The sequence below is a fragment of the Microtus oregoni genome, unplaced genomic scaffold (assembly GCF_018167655.1).
Source record: "Microtus oregoni isolate MIOR12 unplaced genomic scaffold, Mior012 000002F_ref0000024, whole genome shotgun sequence".
Classification (NCBI taxonomy): Eukaryota; Metazoa; Chordata; class Mammalia; order Rodentia; family Cricetidae; genus Microtus; species Microtus oregoni.
In genome coordinates, this window is record NW_024543061.1 from 18,449,417 (window position 1) to 18,464,377 (window position 14,961).

General features: G+C 43.4%; 2 protein-coding genes across 4 annotated transcripts in view; one reads left to right on the forward strand and one right to left on the reverse strand.

The window, feature by feature from the left end:
- The window catches only part of Ctnna2 (catenin alpha 2), a 1,108,102-nt gene that overhangs the window by 370,228 nt on the left and 722,913 nt on the right, over positions 1 to 14,961 (reverse strand). The window lies entirely within an intron of this gene.
- Positions 7,272 to 13,848, forward strand: Lrrtm1 (leucine rich repeat transmembrane neuronal 1). 2 transcript variants are annotated; one of them, XM_041679891.1, is made up of 2 exons: positions 7,272 to 8,084; positions 8,363 to 13,848. In XM_041679891.1, the coding sequence occupies exon 2, from the start codon at positions 8,422 to 8,424 to the stop codon at positions 9,988 to 9,990; it is 1,569 nt and encodes a 522-aa protein (XP_041535825.1). In that variant the 5' UTR covers positions 7,272 to 8,084; positions 8,363 to 8,421; the 3' UTR covers positions 9,991 to 13,848. The 2 variants fall into 2 exon arrangements, with proteins under 2 accessions (XP_041535825.1, XP_041535818.1); XM_041679884.1 differs by having other exon boundaries at positions 7,274 to 8,080.

Here is a 14,961-nt window from a genome sequence, read left to right on the forward strand (position 1 = left end):
TCCACACCCCAGTTTCTTCCTGCCCCCGTGCACTCACTTGCATGCATGTGTGTTGTGCTTGTTCCTCTGTGTGAGTGTGAGTACACACATGCCATAATGCTCCTGTACAGCTTGAAAGACCAACTTCCAGGTGTTGGTCCTTGTCTTCTTTCCAGCTTCCTGTGGCAGGGTCTCTTAACTGAGGCTTGGTATACCAGGCTAGCTTGCCTATGAACTTTGGAAAATTCTCCCATCTTTGCCTTCTATTTTTCTGTAGGGATACATTGGGATTATAGATGCTTGTAATATGGGTGAGTTTTATGTGAATTCTGGTGATCCAAACGCCCCCAAAAGGACTGCACAGTGAAGCAATTTTACTCATGGATCCATCTTCCCAGCTCTCTTTGTCCCCTCTGAGTTGAGTGTCTCTACCTGGCCTGTTCAACTATCTAGATAAATCTCTCCAACAACAGTCATATTTTATATCTTTGCCACAGCATAAACCATGCAGTTTTGGGCCACAGCTCCTCTCAGGTTCAAGGACCAGAGAAAGTATGGCCATATTTAACGTACAGCATATTCTCAGTTGACTCTTCACTTAACCTAAAACAGACAAAGAAAAAAAAACACAGCAGAAACATTTGACAAATAATTAAAAAGGCATTTTCTGTGGAAGATTAAAAGGCAGTTCCTGAGAATGGAAACAGTTTGCAGGAAGAGATAAAGTAATCTGAATATATTGGAATTCCACAGAGTATGTTGCTTATGGATGCTGGGCACAGGGAATCCCATAGAAAGTAGATTCATGGGGGAAAACCATGTATAAAAGGCATAAGCCTCTGTGACCCCATCTGGAAAAATCTGGGCCTTCCAGTTTTAATACTGTTGCCTATCTCCCAAGGGAATATGATGAATTTTCTATATTTACTTCAGGTTCCTTGGGCTACTGGTTAGGTAAATAATCAAGTCAGTTAATATACTCAACTCAACAGGCATGTCTGTGAACTAGCAAGTACACCTGACTTCCCTAAGAAAGACACAGGCACATTATCAGATTATGTGATAATCTCTACAACATGTGCATAGGTTCCTCATATCTGCCCCATTATATATACAGGTAGAAGGCAGAGAAGAGAGGCAACGGAGAGCATGAAGCACACCCCATTTGCTAAGAGAGAGCAGTTGAAGGGCTGAACAGATGGAAGATCTGAAAAGATGCTACACAGGGAAGTGCTTGGCGATTGTAGTGGTCAGAGGAGAGACAAAGCTCTAGCAAGAAAGATTAAATAGGAATGGTACACAGTTACTCCTTCAGCTAGTTGGAGAATAGACCAAGGTGTGTTGCATTGTGTGCTCTACAGGGGTTTCTGAAAGAGAAGAGAAAGTAGAGAAAGAGCTACTGGGGAAGAAACATGCACAATCTTCCAGAAAGATACCTGGGAGCATACACTGACAATGCTTTCAAAATCCTACACTCTTTGAACGCCAGTTCCATATCTAGAATAAAAGCATGAGGTCATGTTTCCTCAAGTGTGCAAGGTCCATACATACGACTGTATTATCACAGCATATTTCATAAGGCCCTAAAAAGAATAACAACCTAAGCACTGAGCAAGAGGAGACAAATTCATGTACAAAATATCTCCCAGACTCCATGGTTCATTTCTGGGTTGCTGGCTTTAGTTGCCTTACTTGTCACTATCAATTGAGTTTTTTAGCTTATATTCTCTAATTTTTGCTTTTATATACACATGACACACTGTTGGGCAGTGCTTAGAAATGGACCAATATAAGTGAACTTTTTTTTTTTTCTGGAAAGACAGCTTTTAAACACCTCTGCCTGTCCTCCCCTCATGAACCCCTGCTGTCCTGTTCCTTCTATGATTGGAAGTCTGGAGAGACAAGATAGAGTGCTGCCCTTAGATCAGTCACCATGGAGTTGAAGTCTTATGTCAGATGTCAGAACATCATTAAATCCTAAGGATGAAAGGCAAAGGCAAACTGGCAGAAAGCCCTACGAATGCTTAGTGTCTTCCCTATACTGATTATAGAATCAAGCCTTATGAGAATGCCTCCTCTGGACCGGAGGCTGTGATAGACATAGACCCTGTACTGCCTGCTCTCAAAACCTAATAGGAGAGATACAATGCAGATGAGTAAGTTTGTTTGACCAAACTCTACCACCAAGATTGAATTACAACGTAACATCTTTGTTCCTTCCATTCCTCAGTTACAAAACTAAGGAATTAATATGGAGGAATGGGTTTCCATTTCTGGTTAGGGTTGGACAGTTCTCCAACATAATGCTTCTCAATTTTTTTGTTTTGTTGGTTTTATTTTTGTTTGTTTTCCTCTTCCTCCTCTTCTTGTGATAGGGTCTCTTGCCTCCTACAGCTGGCCTTGAACCGGATTTGTAACCAAGGGTGACCATTAACTCCAGATCTTTCTGTCTTTACCATTACAGATTGGCACCTCCCACATCTGCTTTACCTGAAACCAGGGCTGTATGCATCCATGGCAAGCAACCTGTCAACTGAGTTACATTCTCAGATATGTTTCCCATTTAATAAACTTACTAAATTGTTTAGGTATTATGAGTAAATGCTGGGATTGAGGAAGCCCCCAAATCCTGCATTTTTTTTTTTAACAAGTTCTGAGGTTACTTGTCCCAGCTTGTTTTGAATCATAGCTTTAACAGGCGTCATCTCAGTAAACTCTCCCAAGTATCCTTGCAGGTAGCCAACCAGTGACCTATTTGACTGACAATGAGAATGGCATGTGTAGAGTCACAATGACAAAACAAAACAAGTTCCAAATGGTGCCTCATGCCTACAATTACAGCACTAGAGAGGTATAAGTGGTCACCAGTTTTAGGCCATCCTGAGCTACAGAAGGAGTTCAAGTTCAGGCTGGCTACATATGAAAACATTGTCTCAAAACAAAACAAAATAAACTAATGAACAACAATGGAAATAGCAGAACAAGAATTCTAACTGAGCCAATTTTTCTGTTTTGTTTTGATTTCAAGATATTTAACAATCTTTGCCATTCTAAAATGGCCACATGTAATGTAAATGTAAATGATTGCCACACTCATATAGAATGAGTAGGACCAAGAAATTAGTTAAAGTAGACAGATAGTAGAGTGGTAAAGAATGAGGGACTACTCTGTATGGGATAAGGAAGGATGGAAATCAGTTAAGCAATCCTAGACATTTGATCTTTACATTGAAGGTTAGAACAAAAGTCACCAAATAGAACATGAAATAAAAGGTCCACCTAACATTTCAAAACCCAGTGCATAAGCCATCACTGAACGGACTCATAAATAGGCCCAAGATATCAGGGCACTCATACTTAGTTAGTTTACTAGCATTATTGAGTTCATGCATTGAGAACAACAGGGCCATTCTTATTATTACTCCTATTGTTATCTTCTTTCAAGAGAAGCAGACAGTCTGATCAGAAGGGACTTCCCCTTTATAATTTGTTTCCCCTAAGTAGACCTCCTGAGAGAAGTCTGAGTGTCCTCACCCCTGGGTTCCACACGCATCTGTGGTGACACTCCACATAAAGTACCATCTGTGTGGTGCATGCCCAGAGGAACAAAGAGGTTAATTCTCTCCTTTTGAAACTGTGACTCCCACCCTCCCCCAGTTTCTCTAAGTGTTTCCTTTTAAAGAAAAGCCATGGTTCACTGCTACTGGAAATTAAAGACAACAGCAGAAAGATCAAGGTCCAGGCTGGTACCGGCAATGACAGAACATTAAAATCGCTATTTTAATTTCTCTTTCCTTGAACATTGACAAAGACTATTGAAGAAAAGACAGCTATAGCACAGATTAATTTCATATAGTAGGTGTGTGTGTGTGTGTGTGTGTGCTCACTGACACTAGTGTATAGAGAGGTCAGAGGTTGATATTGAGATATCATCCTCAAACACTTCTCGTATTCTTTGAAATATGGTCTCTCACTGAACCTCACTGTTTAATCTAGATTGCCTGGCCAACAAGCTTTCTGGATCCTGTGACTCCAGTGCCAGTGACTAGATTACAGTACACATCACCACATCTGGCCAATACATGGGTGTTGGGGTTCTGAATTTATGTCTTCAAGCTTGCCTCTAACCACCTTATCCACTCACTCCCCAGCCCAGTTTCAGAATCTTCCTACTTGTAACTCGAAGACTCATAGACTCTTTGGACTTAATTGAACAAATTGGAAGTGGCTTTCAATTTAGCTGAAAGGGGTGACAATAATAATTAAATGACTGCCTCCATCTCACATCACAACATGAAGCACCAGGAAAACATGAGAGGGCTTATTAGGTAAGGGTTGCTTTATAAGGTTGAGAAGAGAAAGAATAACAAACTAGCTTTTCCTTTTACAGGCTATACTTCTAGCTTCTCCAACTACATGAAGCTTTCTCTCGTCTACCTCTCCACCAGATTTGCCTTGACAATCGGTATCATACCCTGAACACTCCAGACTTCTTCCTGATGTACTAAAATAATATTTTTAGTACTTACCCTTTTTGACACCAGACTAGAGAGCCAGGCTTCCACTCACAAACCCATGTTTGCATGTAGGTTTTAGAGTGTATGTTTGATGCATACCTAGCTTCTAGAATTGATGGTATATTACTTCAACAAGATTGACCCAATCTCCTACCTTACACAAATATGCCAACTATCAACAGGGATTTTAAGGTATGCAGAACACTGCTCTCTTGCTACCCAACAAATGAAGAATACATTGGGCAACACAAATCTGTGGTTATCCTTAACAAAGAACCTAACCAAGAATATGGTGGTCACATTACTACTTGATGGGTTAAGCCTTCTCATAAGACATGCAAAGAGGAAAGGCAGGCAAAGATAACTGAAGGTAAGTACATTTCTCCCGCATTTCAGTATCTTGGTTGCTTAGAAGAATGAAATGAAAATTTGTGAAAAAAAGCCATATCAACTTGCTGTGGTGACTCAAAAGTTGTCGTTTCTCAACTCAACTTTGCTGAAACACTTGATTCATGTTGTTCTTATTTAACCTAATTTGCATTGATTTAATCAGTGCTGGTATGCTTTAAATACATAATAAATTGGGATTCTGCAACTCAGTAGACTTAGAATAGCTAAATTTCAATAAAGCTCATTTCAATCTGTTAATGTATACAGCTCTGCCAAGGGATTTAAGAGGATAGAAAAGATACAACTTGCCACATTAGAGGTGAGAAGGGCTTAAAGATACCATGCAGACGAAATGATTTGCAGCAGAATAGCATGAAAAACTATATATATGTATAAATACACATGTATATATATTTCTTAATTACAGCCTAGAAGCATCTTCTACACTTTGAGTGGCATACTTAGTAGAAAACTCACATATAAATGCAGTGCATTTAATTTTATTCTCTTTCTTTTTTGCTAACACTAAACTCTTCTCTGCTTCTCTGTACCAGCTCTACAAATCAAGTGACATCCAAAGTAGGACCTCTTCTTGCCCATTTGGCAGCCTCTCTCATCCTTTTGCCAAGCTGCATGCATTATAAGGATTTTCTTCCTAGCAGCCATGGGGATTGGGTGCCTTATGCTCACAGTACTTGCTGAATGGCTGGCCACTGTTTACCTCTGCTTGTGCCTGCCCAGCCCTGCTCCTCCAACCCTTTAGAGTTTATGGCTCAATCAGTCGGCATGCTGTCAGAAATAATTGTTTTGGCAAGGGGTAAAACCACTTGATGATGAAATTGTTTCTTTGTCTGTTAAAGTGCTCTGCAGCAACTCAGAAGTGCCAAGGGCCCAGTCCAGAGCTGGGTTGGAGGCAGAGTGAGGACCAGTGACCATCTAGACTGGCAAAGGAAGAACACAGCTCTGAGCAGGAATGGCAAAGATCTATCTGTGTCAGTAAGAAGGTATACGACCTTGAATAATCTCCAGATGTCTCTGGCCTCAGTTTCGTCATGTGCAGAATGGAGAGGGTTGATTTTCTAATGTCTCCTTAGCTCCTAAGGCAGCATGTGATGTCTAGGACATTTCAGATTTGTGTTCTTTTCAATTAAATGATGCATCTTGGAGATGAATGACCACAGCAGAGCTCAGAGGAATACAGAATGGAATGATTCATACCCTTGTTCATATGACTTTTCCTGAAAAGTGCCACCTGCCTTTGGTGACCTCAGTTCTACCATTGGTCTTTTCAACTTTGCTGTTAAGGGCCAGTCTAGTGACTTGACCAGTCAGTACTTTACCTAATAGATCTCCCAACCCACCATCACTCCTAGCAAAGTAATAGGGACAGGTAATGCCCATTTATTTAGAGCTCATTAGAGGCAGAAATGACAGGAATGTAAAAACAATAAAACGCCTTAACTTGTGACTCCCCACGACACAGGCTTACTAGTCATCTTTGAGGTTGTTGTTGCTCTTTTTTTGTTGTTGTTGTTGCTGTTGTTTTCTTTTAAACAGATAATCACAGGTCTCTGGCAATAGGATAGATTCCTTATAGACCAGTTGTGACTGGAGGGTTACTTAATTGCTGTATGAACTCCTATCTCTGAAGCATTGAGGGTAGACAATTGGGCACGGGCTTTTTCTGGTATTCAGGAAATGGAGCATTTTTCTGTATAGTCACAAAGCTGAATTAGAGATGAGGGGATGAGAAAAAGGCTTCCTTATCTTTAAACTACCTCTTTTCTACATATTTTCAAGTACATTCTCCAAGGGTTAGACGCAATCACCGTGAACAGCACGTGTCTGTGTTAGCCTCTCCTATGCTGTATACAACAGCATCTTTATCCCTGCGGGCAGTGTGCTCCAGGGACAGAGTGTAGACTGGGTGAGCCCCCGTGGGATCTCCAGCATGCTCTCTGTATACAGGTTGAATCTGTCATAATGCAACCCTTTCTCACTGTCAGGACTCAGACGGCTTCTCCAACAGAGTGGGATAAGAAAGCATTTTCTCCACCCCTAAAAAAACGGCCAGCTCAATGTTGAAGGCCAGTGTTGGCATACTGGCACATGGAGGGGAGGGGAGGGGAGGGGAGGGGAGGGGAGGGAAGAGGAGAGAGAGACAGAGACTATCAGAGTCAAACCCCAAATCACTGCCTTCTTGTGCCTCCTTTCAAGTTGCTTTTTGGAAAGCAAAGAAACAAATGTTGATTGCTATACACAGCCCTACGTATCTGTTACACGTAGGCAGTTTAAAGGGTGTGTGGGGAGGAGTACATCCCCAAAGAAAGGTTGGCGGCGGGGGGGGGGGGTGGTGGCGAATATGTCAGTCCCTCATTTGGATATATCTTGTCAGTGATGATGTTTCTTATCCCATGCCGTCTTCTTTCCTTTCCCCCGCCCTGAAATATAGACCAGGAAAAAAAAAAACAAAAAAAAAGCTGAGAGTGTTTTTCGTTTCATCAAAGAACATATATTACTTTAGCGGTTTGGTTAAAAAAAAAATGTTGGTTTTCTGCCCACCCCTTTTCAATCTGCCGGTGTCGGAGGTGCTCGGAGAAGACGCACAATCGCGAGCAGCTTACGACACTCAGTGAGCAGTCGGTGCCGGTGCAGGCTCGCGCACACTCCTCGGCGGAGGGAAGGAGTCCAGCGCTGCTCTGCGCTCCGCAAAGCATGAACCGGCCAGGTTTCCGCAGCTGCCTAGGATACGAATGGCAGGCGTTCTCCAGCCGGGACACCAAGGTGGCTGCGATCCGAGGTGGTCCTTGCCGATGACATTCTTCAGACTGTCAAATCTTGGGGAGTCTCGAGCCCCGAGTTTGGAGTTGATTTTTTTCTCTCACCCCCCCACCACGTCACAATCTCAACTGCAGAGGAAAAAAAGGGGGACCGAGGCAGGAAGGCGAGAAGCCCAGGCTCCCGGCACGTAGTTGGGAAACTTGCGGGTCCTAGAAGTCGCCTCCCCGCCTCGCAGACCGCCCCTGCAGCCCCGGAGCGCAGCAGCAAAGTGAGACATTGTGCGTCTGCCAGATCCTCGGGCCGCGGAGCAGGGCTGCCTCGGGAAACACAGAGGGGTCTTCTCTCGCCCTGCATATAATTAGCCTACACACAAAGGGAGCAGCTGAATGGAGGTTGTCACTCGCTGGAAAAGGGTGGGTAAGACACTTTTTTAATTAAATTCTTTCCAGAAGAAAAAAAAATTTCCTCCCTTTTCTTTGCTGCCGCATCTAACATGGACTGCATTACCCCGGCTTTGATCTTTCCGTGGCTGTGAACTTTGTATGCTGCCCTGCTTTCTGCATGCTTAGAGGTGAACGTGTGGCTCTGGGGAAGGGGGGTTCCCTCTGCATTTCTCTATATTGATTTGATTTTTTTTGTCCCTCTTTCCCTCCTCCCCCTCCCTCCCTTCTCCCTCGGAATAAAATATGATATAGATTTCTGACCCAGCGCTTCCAATGGACATTCTCCAGTCTCTCTGGAAAGATTCTCGCTAATGGATTTCCTGCTACTCGGCCTCTGTCTACACTGGCTGCTGAGGAGGCCCTCGGGGGTGGTCTTGTGTCTGCTGGGGGCCTGCTTTCAGATGCTGCCCGCCGCCCCCAGCGGATGCCCGGGGCAGTGTCGGTGCGAGGGGCGGCTGTTGTACTGCGAGGCGCTCAACCTGACCGAGGCGCCCCACAACCTGTCCGGCCTGCTGGGCTTGTCTCTGCGCTACAACAGCCTCTCGGAGCTGCGCGCCGGCCAGTTCACGGGGTTAATGCAGCTCACGTGGCTGTATTTGGATCACAATCACATCTGCTCGGTGCAGGGGGACGCCTTTCAGAAACTGCGCCGAGTTAAGGAACTCACACTGAGTTCCAACCAGATCACCCAACTGGCCAACACCACCTTTCGGCCCATGCCCAACCTGCGCAGCGTGGACCTGTCCTACAATAAGCTTCAGGCTCTGGCTCCGGATCTCTTCCACGGGCTGCGGAAGCTCACCACGCTGCACATGCGGGCCAATGCCATCCAGTTTGTGCCGGTACGCATCTTCCAGGACTGCCGCAGCCTCAAGTTTCTAGACATTGGATACAATCAGCTCAAGAGTCTGGCGCGCAACTCTTTCGCTGGCTTGTTCAAGCTCACGGAGCTGCACCTGGAGCATAACGACTTGATCAAGGTGAACTTCGCTCATTTCCCGCGCCTCATCTCTCTTAATTCGCTCTGCCTGCGGCGGAATAAGGTGGCCATTGTGGTCAGCTCTCTGGACTGGGTTTGGAATTTGGAGAAAATGGACTTGTCGGGGAACGAGATCGAATACATGGAGCCCCACGTGTTCGAGACAGTGCCATACCTGCAGTCCTTGCAGCTGGATTCCAACCGTCTCACCTATATAGAGCCCCGTATCCTCAACTCCTGGAAGTCTCTTACAAGCATTACCCTGGCCGGGAACCTGTGGGACTGCGGGCGCAATGTGTGTGCCCTGGCCTCCTGGCTCAGCAACTTCCAGGGGCGCTATGATGCTAACTTGCAGTGCGCCAGCCCCGAGTACGCACAGGGCGAGGACGTCTTGGATGCTGTGTATGCTTTCCACCTGTGCGAGGATGGGGCCGAGCCTACCAGCGGCCACCTCCTGTCGGCTGTCACTAACCGCAGTGACCTAGCGCCCCCCGAGAGCTCGGCCACCACGCTGGTGGAAGGCGGGGAGGGGCTGCACGATGGCACGTTTGAGCCCATCACGGTGGCTCTCCCGGGCGGCGAGCACGCTGAGAACGCTGTGCAGATCCACAAGGTGGTCACGGGCACGATGGCTCTCATCTTCTCCTTCCTCATCGTGGTCCTAGTACTCTACGTATCCTGGAAGTGTTTCCCAGCCAGCCTCAGGCAGCTCAGACAGTGCTTTGTCACGCAGCGCAGGAAGCAGAAGCAGAAACAGACCATGCATCAGATGGCTGCTATGTCTGCCCAGGAATACTACGTTGATTACAAACCCAACCACATCGAGGGGGCCCTGGTGATCATCAACGAGTACGGTTCATGTACCTGCCACCAGCAGCCTGCAAGGGAATGCGAGGTGTAACTGGCCCAGTGACTCTCAACCCATGCGCTACCAAATACGTCTGGGCAGCCAGGCGGGCCGGCAGGCACCAGGACGGGTCTCCTCTGCGCACTGATGTGTTGACTGAAACTGTATGGGGATCTCTCCCAGAGACTTGACATTTTAGCTTTATGTGTCTTAAAAACAAAAACAACAACAAAAAAATAAAACACAACAAAAACCCCACCCCATAATCTTCAGGACAGTCTGTCTTAAATTTCATATGAGAACTCCTTCCTCCCTTTGAAGATCTGTCCATATTCAGGAATCTGAGTGTTAAAAAAAGGTACCAATCATTGATTTTTTTTTTGTAAACTAAAACGTTTAAAATAAAATAGCATTTACAGTTTCTACAGGCTGGTGGAACCTGAATGACTGCTACCTGTCTTACTGGAGAAGTAGTGGTTAAAGTTTCCTTGGAAGGTAGATGGGACTGGAAGTGAGAGGTCTTGGCAGGTGAGAAAAATTTCAAAAAGTCGTGGAGCAAAAATTTTAGATTCGATTTGAAATGATACGAGGGGCAAATGAGGAAAGCTTATCACTGTAATGGTTCTGGTAATATATCTCTGTGGATAAAAGAAAAAAGTCAGGAAGACCCTTCCTAGTCTGAGGACTGGGCTAAGACGTTTAGCTGCTTTAAAGTGATCGGTAAGGCATGATTGGGGCAAAATTTCTAGGCCTTTAAGGCAGAGATCAGAGATCTTGGCAAGATCATTGCAAATGGCTTTTAAAAGGCAAAGCCTGACAGTTTATCCTGCGAGCAAGGAACATCCCCCCCCCCCCTTTAAAATAACCACCTTCCAAATCAGCACAAAATTTCCCACCAAATGCCATTTGGTCTTTTGATCTTAATTTTCCTGTGTCTTTTACTCTCCAGAATTAGTAGCAATCTGTGCCCTTTATCATGCCCTCCCATGGCAGAGAGAGAGAGAGAGAGAGAGAGAGAGAGAGAATATGAATATAAATATCGCAACATTCAATACTGAAAGACAGTCTCTGGGAGTTAGGAGCCTCAGCTTAGGAGTTTCTGTGGGGAGAGAGGAAGCCCTGAGTCAGGAATCCCCATTGGGTAATGACTTGTGGTAAGAAAATCCAGTTCCTGACTTGGCAGAACAGTTTTGCAGGTGAGGTGGGAGATAACCCTCTTTATACCGCTATTTGTATAAAACTGACATGAGAATGATTTGTTAAAACAGAACAAGAATGCTGCTACCTCTCAGATGCTCCTTTTATGTGGTGTGTGCTTTCCCTGTTTTTTCACTTAAAAAAAAAAAGCATGTTAATATGACTGACAGCCTCGCCCTAACCTTCAAAGGCTTCTAGGGTCCTTCATTGACATTGTATTTATTTATTTTTATTGAACTAAAGAGTGAGAAAGTGGGAGTAGTGGCAGTTGGCTGGGTTCTAGGAAGGGCAAAAGAGGGGGAAGGAGTGTATTGATGGATGGTATTTTATTAACCACCTAACAATGTAATCAGATGTTTGATTGGAACACACTGTCACAGAAAGCCGATAACAACTGGACCCTGTTTCCCATGTTATCGTTCTAACTGATACTAAGGCATGACATCCCCCCCCCCCTTTTTATCCCCTGCCTTCCTTTCAAGAGATAAGTACAAACAAAAGGGATCAAGATAGTGGGGGTGCTACTGGTGGTGAACACATAACCCAATCTCTCAAAGTGAAAATGTATCCAATTACCAACCTAAAAAGGAAAACCCCACTTTGTCAAATGCAGAGACGTATTAGCAGAACGTTTCCTTGCTAAACTATGGATTGGTGGTAGATTCATCTTCTACTTTTGAAGATACCAATATGTTTAAATTATGGCTTACAGAAGATTCCTTCTAGAAAAATGTTTTGCAAATCTTTAACATGTTAATCCTTAGGAGATAGTTGTGCACATCACCCCCCCCCCCTCACACAGCTCAAACCTGACATCTGATCAAAAAACTTCTCCTCAGTCTGCTTATAATAACAAGACTTTATAAAACATACCATGTTCCCAGCACTCCTTCAGGTTTGAATGTTTTGGAAGACAGGTGTTTTGTTTGATAACTTTATGGATGGGGTTAGGATTCCCTTTAAGCACAAGGGTGTTGAACTGCTTTTGTAAACAGATTAACCCTGAGAAGGTAGGAGTAGGAATGTGCCTGATATCGGCAGTTGAACTTTTACTAAGAGCACTTCCTCTGGCAGAAGCATGACATTTGCTTTAGTTTTTGTCTTAAATTACAGCACTATGGCCACTGAAGTAGGGTTCCTATTAAATTTACCTCTTCACAGAGAGACTACAGGAATCCAGCACCATATGCTGTTCTTCTCTCTTAGTGCACTAAACAATAGTGTTGGTCTGCTTGGAAGAATTTTGCTTCTAGAAGCAAACCTTTGTGGCAGACAGAAGAACTGCAGTGTTCCTCTGCCCCTTAATATTTGCATTGGAATCTAGTTTGCGTCTACCCTAACACTCACTCCCCAATTCCTTTTCTTTTCAGCATAGCCAGAAGAGAAGGCATAATCATGTTTTGTTTTCTGCTGCTCCACTATTCTCGTGATAAAAATATGTATTGATGATATCTTTAGACCCTGTAAATCAAATAAAGAATCTTTAGAAAGAAAGATCAGACATTAGGTATTTTCCTAGCAAATCGTGTGTGGCCAGCTAAGTTTTACTGTTCATATTTGTAGACAGGAAAGAGTATACACACACACAAGAATTTCACTCACATACCAACCTGGTTCAATGTCTCTGGTTTTTTAGAAGGGCAGAAGGAGAGAAAAGCTAAACATAAAGGACAGTGGTGGTTTTAACTAAGGTTTTGTGACACTTGCAATCTTTTATTTCTCAAATTAATTAATCTTTAAGCTCTAAGAATTTAGCTGTGACCCCTCTAAGCAAACTGTTACACATTTAAAAGGGAATCTAATTTTCAGATGTGTAGAACTTTTTTTCCTCCCTATTTTTTTTTCCCAACAGAGGGTGCTAATCTCATCTTGTGCTCTCTGTAAAGAGCTCAAGGCCACAGTCATGTCTCATCCTGGGCATCGTGATAGGTTAACCCTGTCTTTCATTATTTTTCGAGCTGATTAAGGTTCAACAATGGTATTGGGGCATTTACAAAAATACTTCCAGAGTAAGTAAGAAAAAAAGTGTTTTCAAATGATGAATGGCATTCTCTCATAATGGTTCTAGCCCCAATAGATTCCGAGGTTGCGCCAGAAAGGTAGACTAAGGGAAATTCATTTTGGACCTACGTGTAGAGGAGAGGCAGCTCCTGACTCTTAGACTTCTGTCTGCATAGTGGCACCAGCTGCCTCACAGAAAACCACACATTCTGTACACTTTAATGTTCCTATCACAAGAAAACATGATTCAAAAGAAAGGCCAAACAGACATGCATGTTTAAAGTATTCTCCCAAGCTACTCAGTGTGTAAGAGCACCTAACCTTTGCTGCCCATTTGAGAGAGGCAGACATTTGGTGTGACTTCGCATCAACAACGCATTTATGAGAATGTGTAAATAATTAGAGGGGCAAATACCACTTGTTATTCTTCCCCAGTTTCCCATGCAACTGCACACATATCATTGGCGGGCTTTGGGGCCACCTGTGTTTCTGATTGGAATTAATCGAGTTGTCAGCAAGTTTGATGCTGTTCTATCTAGCATGGCCAAGTGACAATGGGTACCCCTGGATCATAGACTCTGGTGAAATAAAAGTCATCAGATGCTTCTTCTTGGAAGAAATGATGGAAAAACCAGAATATTTTGTACCTGTGTTAGAGAATGAGTATCAGAGTGCTTCTTATCGTGATGACAAGAACCCATTGGATTGGTGCTTATGTTAGCTGGGTTGAGTTGGTCAGTAATGGACTGTAGACCTCTACAAATTTAGCTAGAATATGACTATTAAACATATTCTACAAATATATATTGAAACGAATTGAGAGATACACCTCTCTCTGTCTCTATACCTGTCTATCTATCGGTATGTATGTATATACTTCCCTTATAGAAGTACACACACATACATACATATATAGTGTTTTATACAAGATAACATAAACCTACACACATATACATACACACAGTACAATACTACACAACTATTATCTACCATTAATCACTCTCCTTCTTCTGTGATAAACTTGTTATTTGGAGAAGAATGTGATAAAAAGAAGAAGAAGAAGAAGAAGAAGAAGAAGAAGAAGAAGAAGAAGAAGAAGAAGAAGAGGGACACAAATAAAGTACAAAGGACTGACATTGGTTGATGGTATTTTCAAATCCTGTCCCTGAGCTAGTTCAGGTTTGGCAGCTGGGTCTCCTCTAGACCCCTCTTCTCACAGCAGAGTATATGCCTGCTGTCTATCTAGTGGTTAGAGATAGAAATGACATTACATTCTTTTTGGAATATATTTACTTTAAAAATTTTAAAAATGTTCCTGCTGGTATTTGTTTGATTTTTTGCCCCTGTGAAATTCAGTAGATATAATTCTAATTTCTGTCTGGCAATGACAGTCATCTCCTAGGTAGACAAGATTCCTAAATACCTTAGGGTTTTTTTGTTTGTTTTGTATGTGTGTGTGTGTGTGTGTGTGTGTGTGTGTGTGTGTGTAGGCATGTGTGTGTGAAGGTCCTGACTGTTCAATCCTAATGTTTAAAACAGAGAAGCAGAGAAAATGAAGTGTTTTCTTGGCGTGGGTGCAGGCAACCTGATCTGTACAAGAAGAACCTGAGGCCTACAGAGGCTGAGAATCTTGTACAAAGTACAAAGGGTCTAAGCTAGTGAGGGATGCTGGAGTCCATTCTGGTGACCTTTTTATTATATGGAATATTTTTCCTTGAACAATTATTTTCTCTACTCTTATACCCACCAAAGAGTCTAGACTCTAGAGAGAATATATTTGCCAATATATCCTGGTTGAATGCTTAACACATTCTTATTGAACATTAT

What these genes read in the sequence shown, in the direction of transcription:
- Lrrtm1 (XM_041679891.1), top strand. Translation starts at nt 8,422, where the DNA reads ATGGATTTCCTGCTACTCGGCCTCTGTCTACACTGGCTGCTGAGGAGG.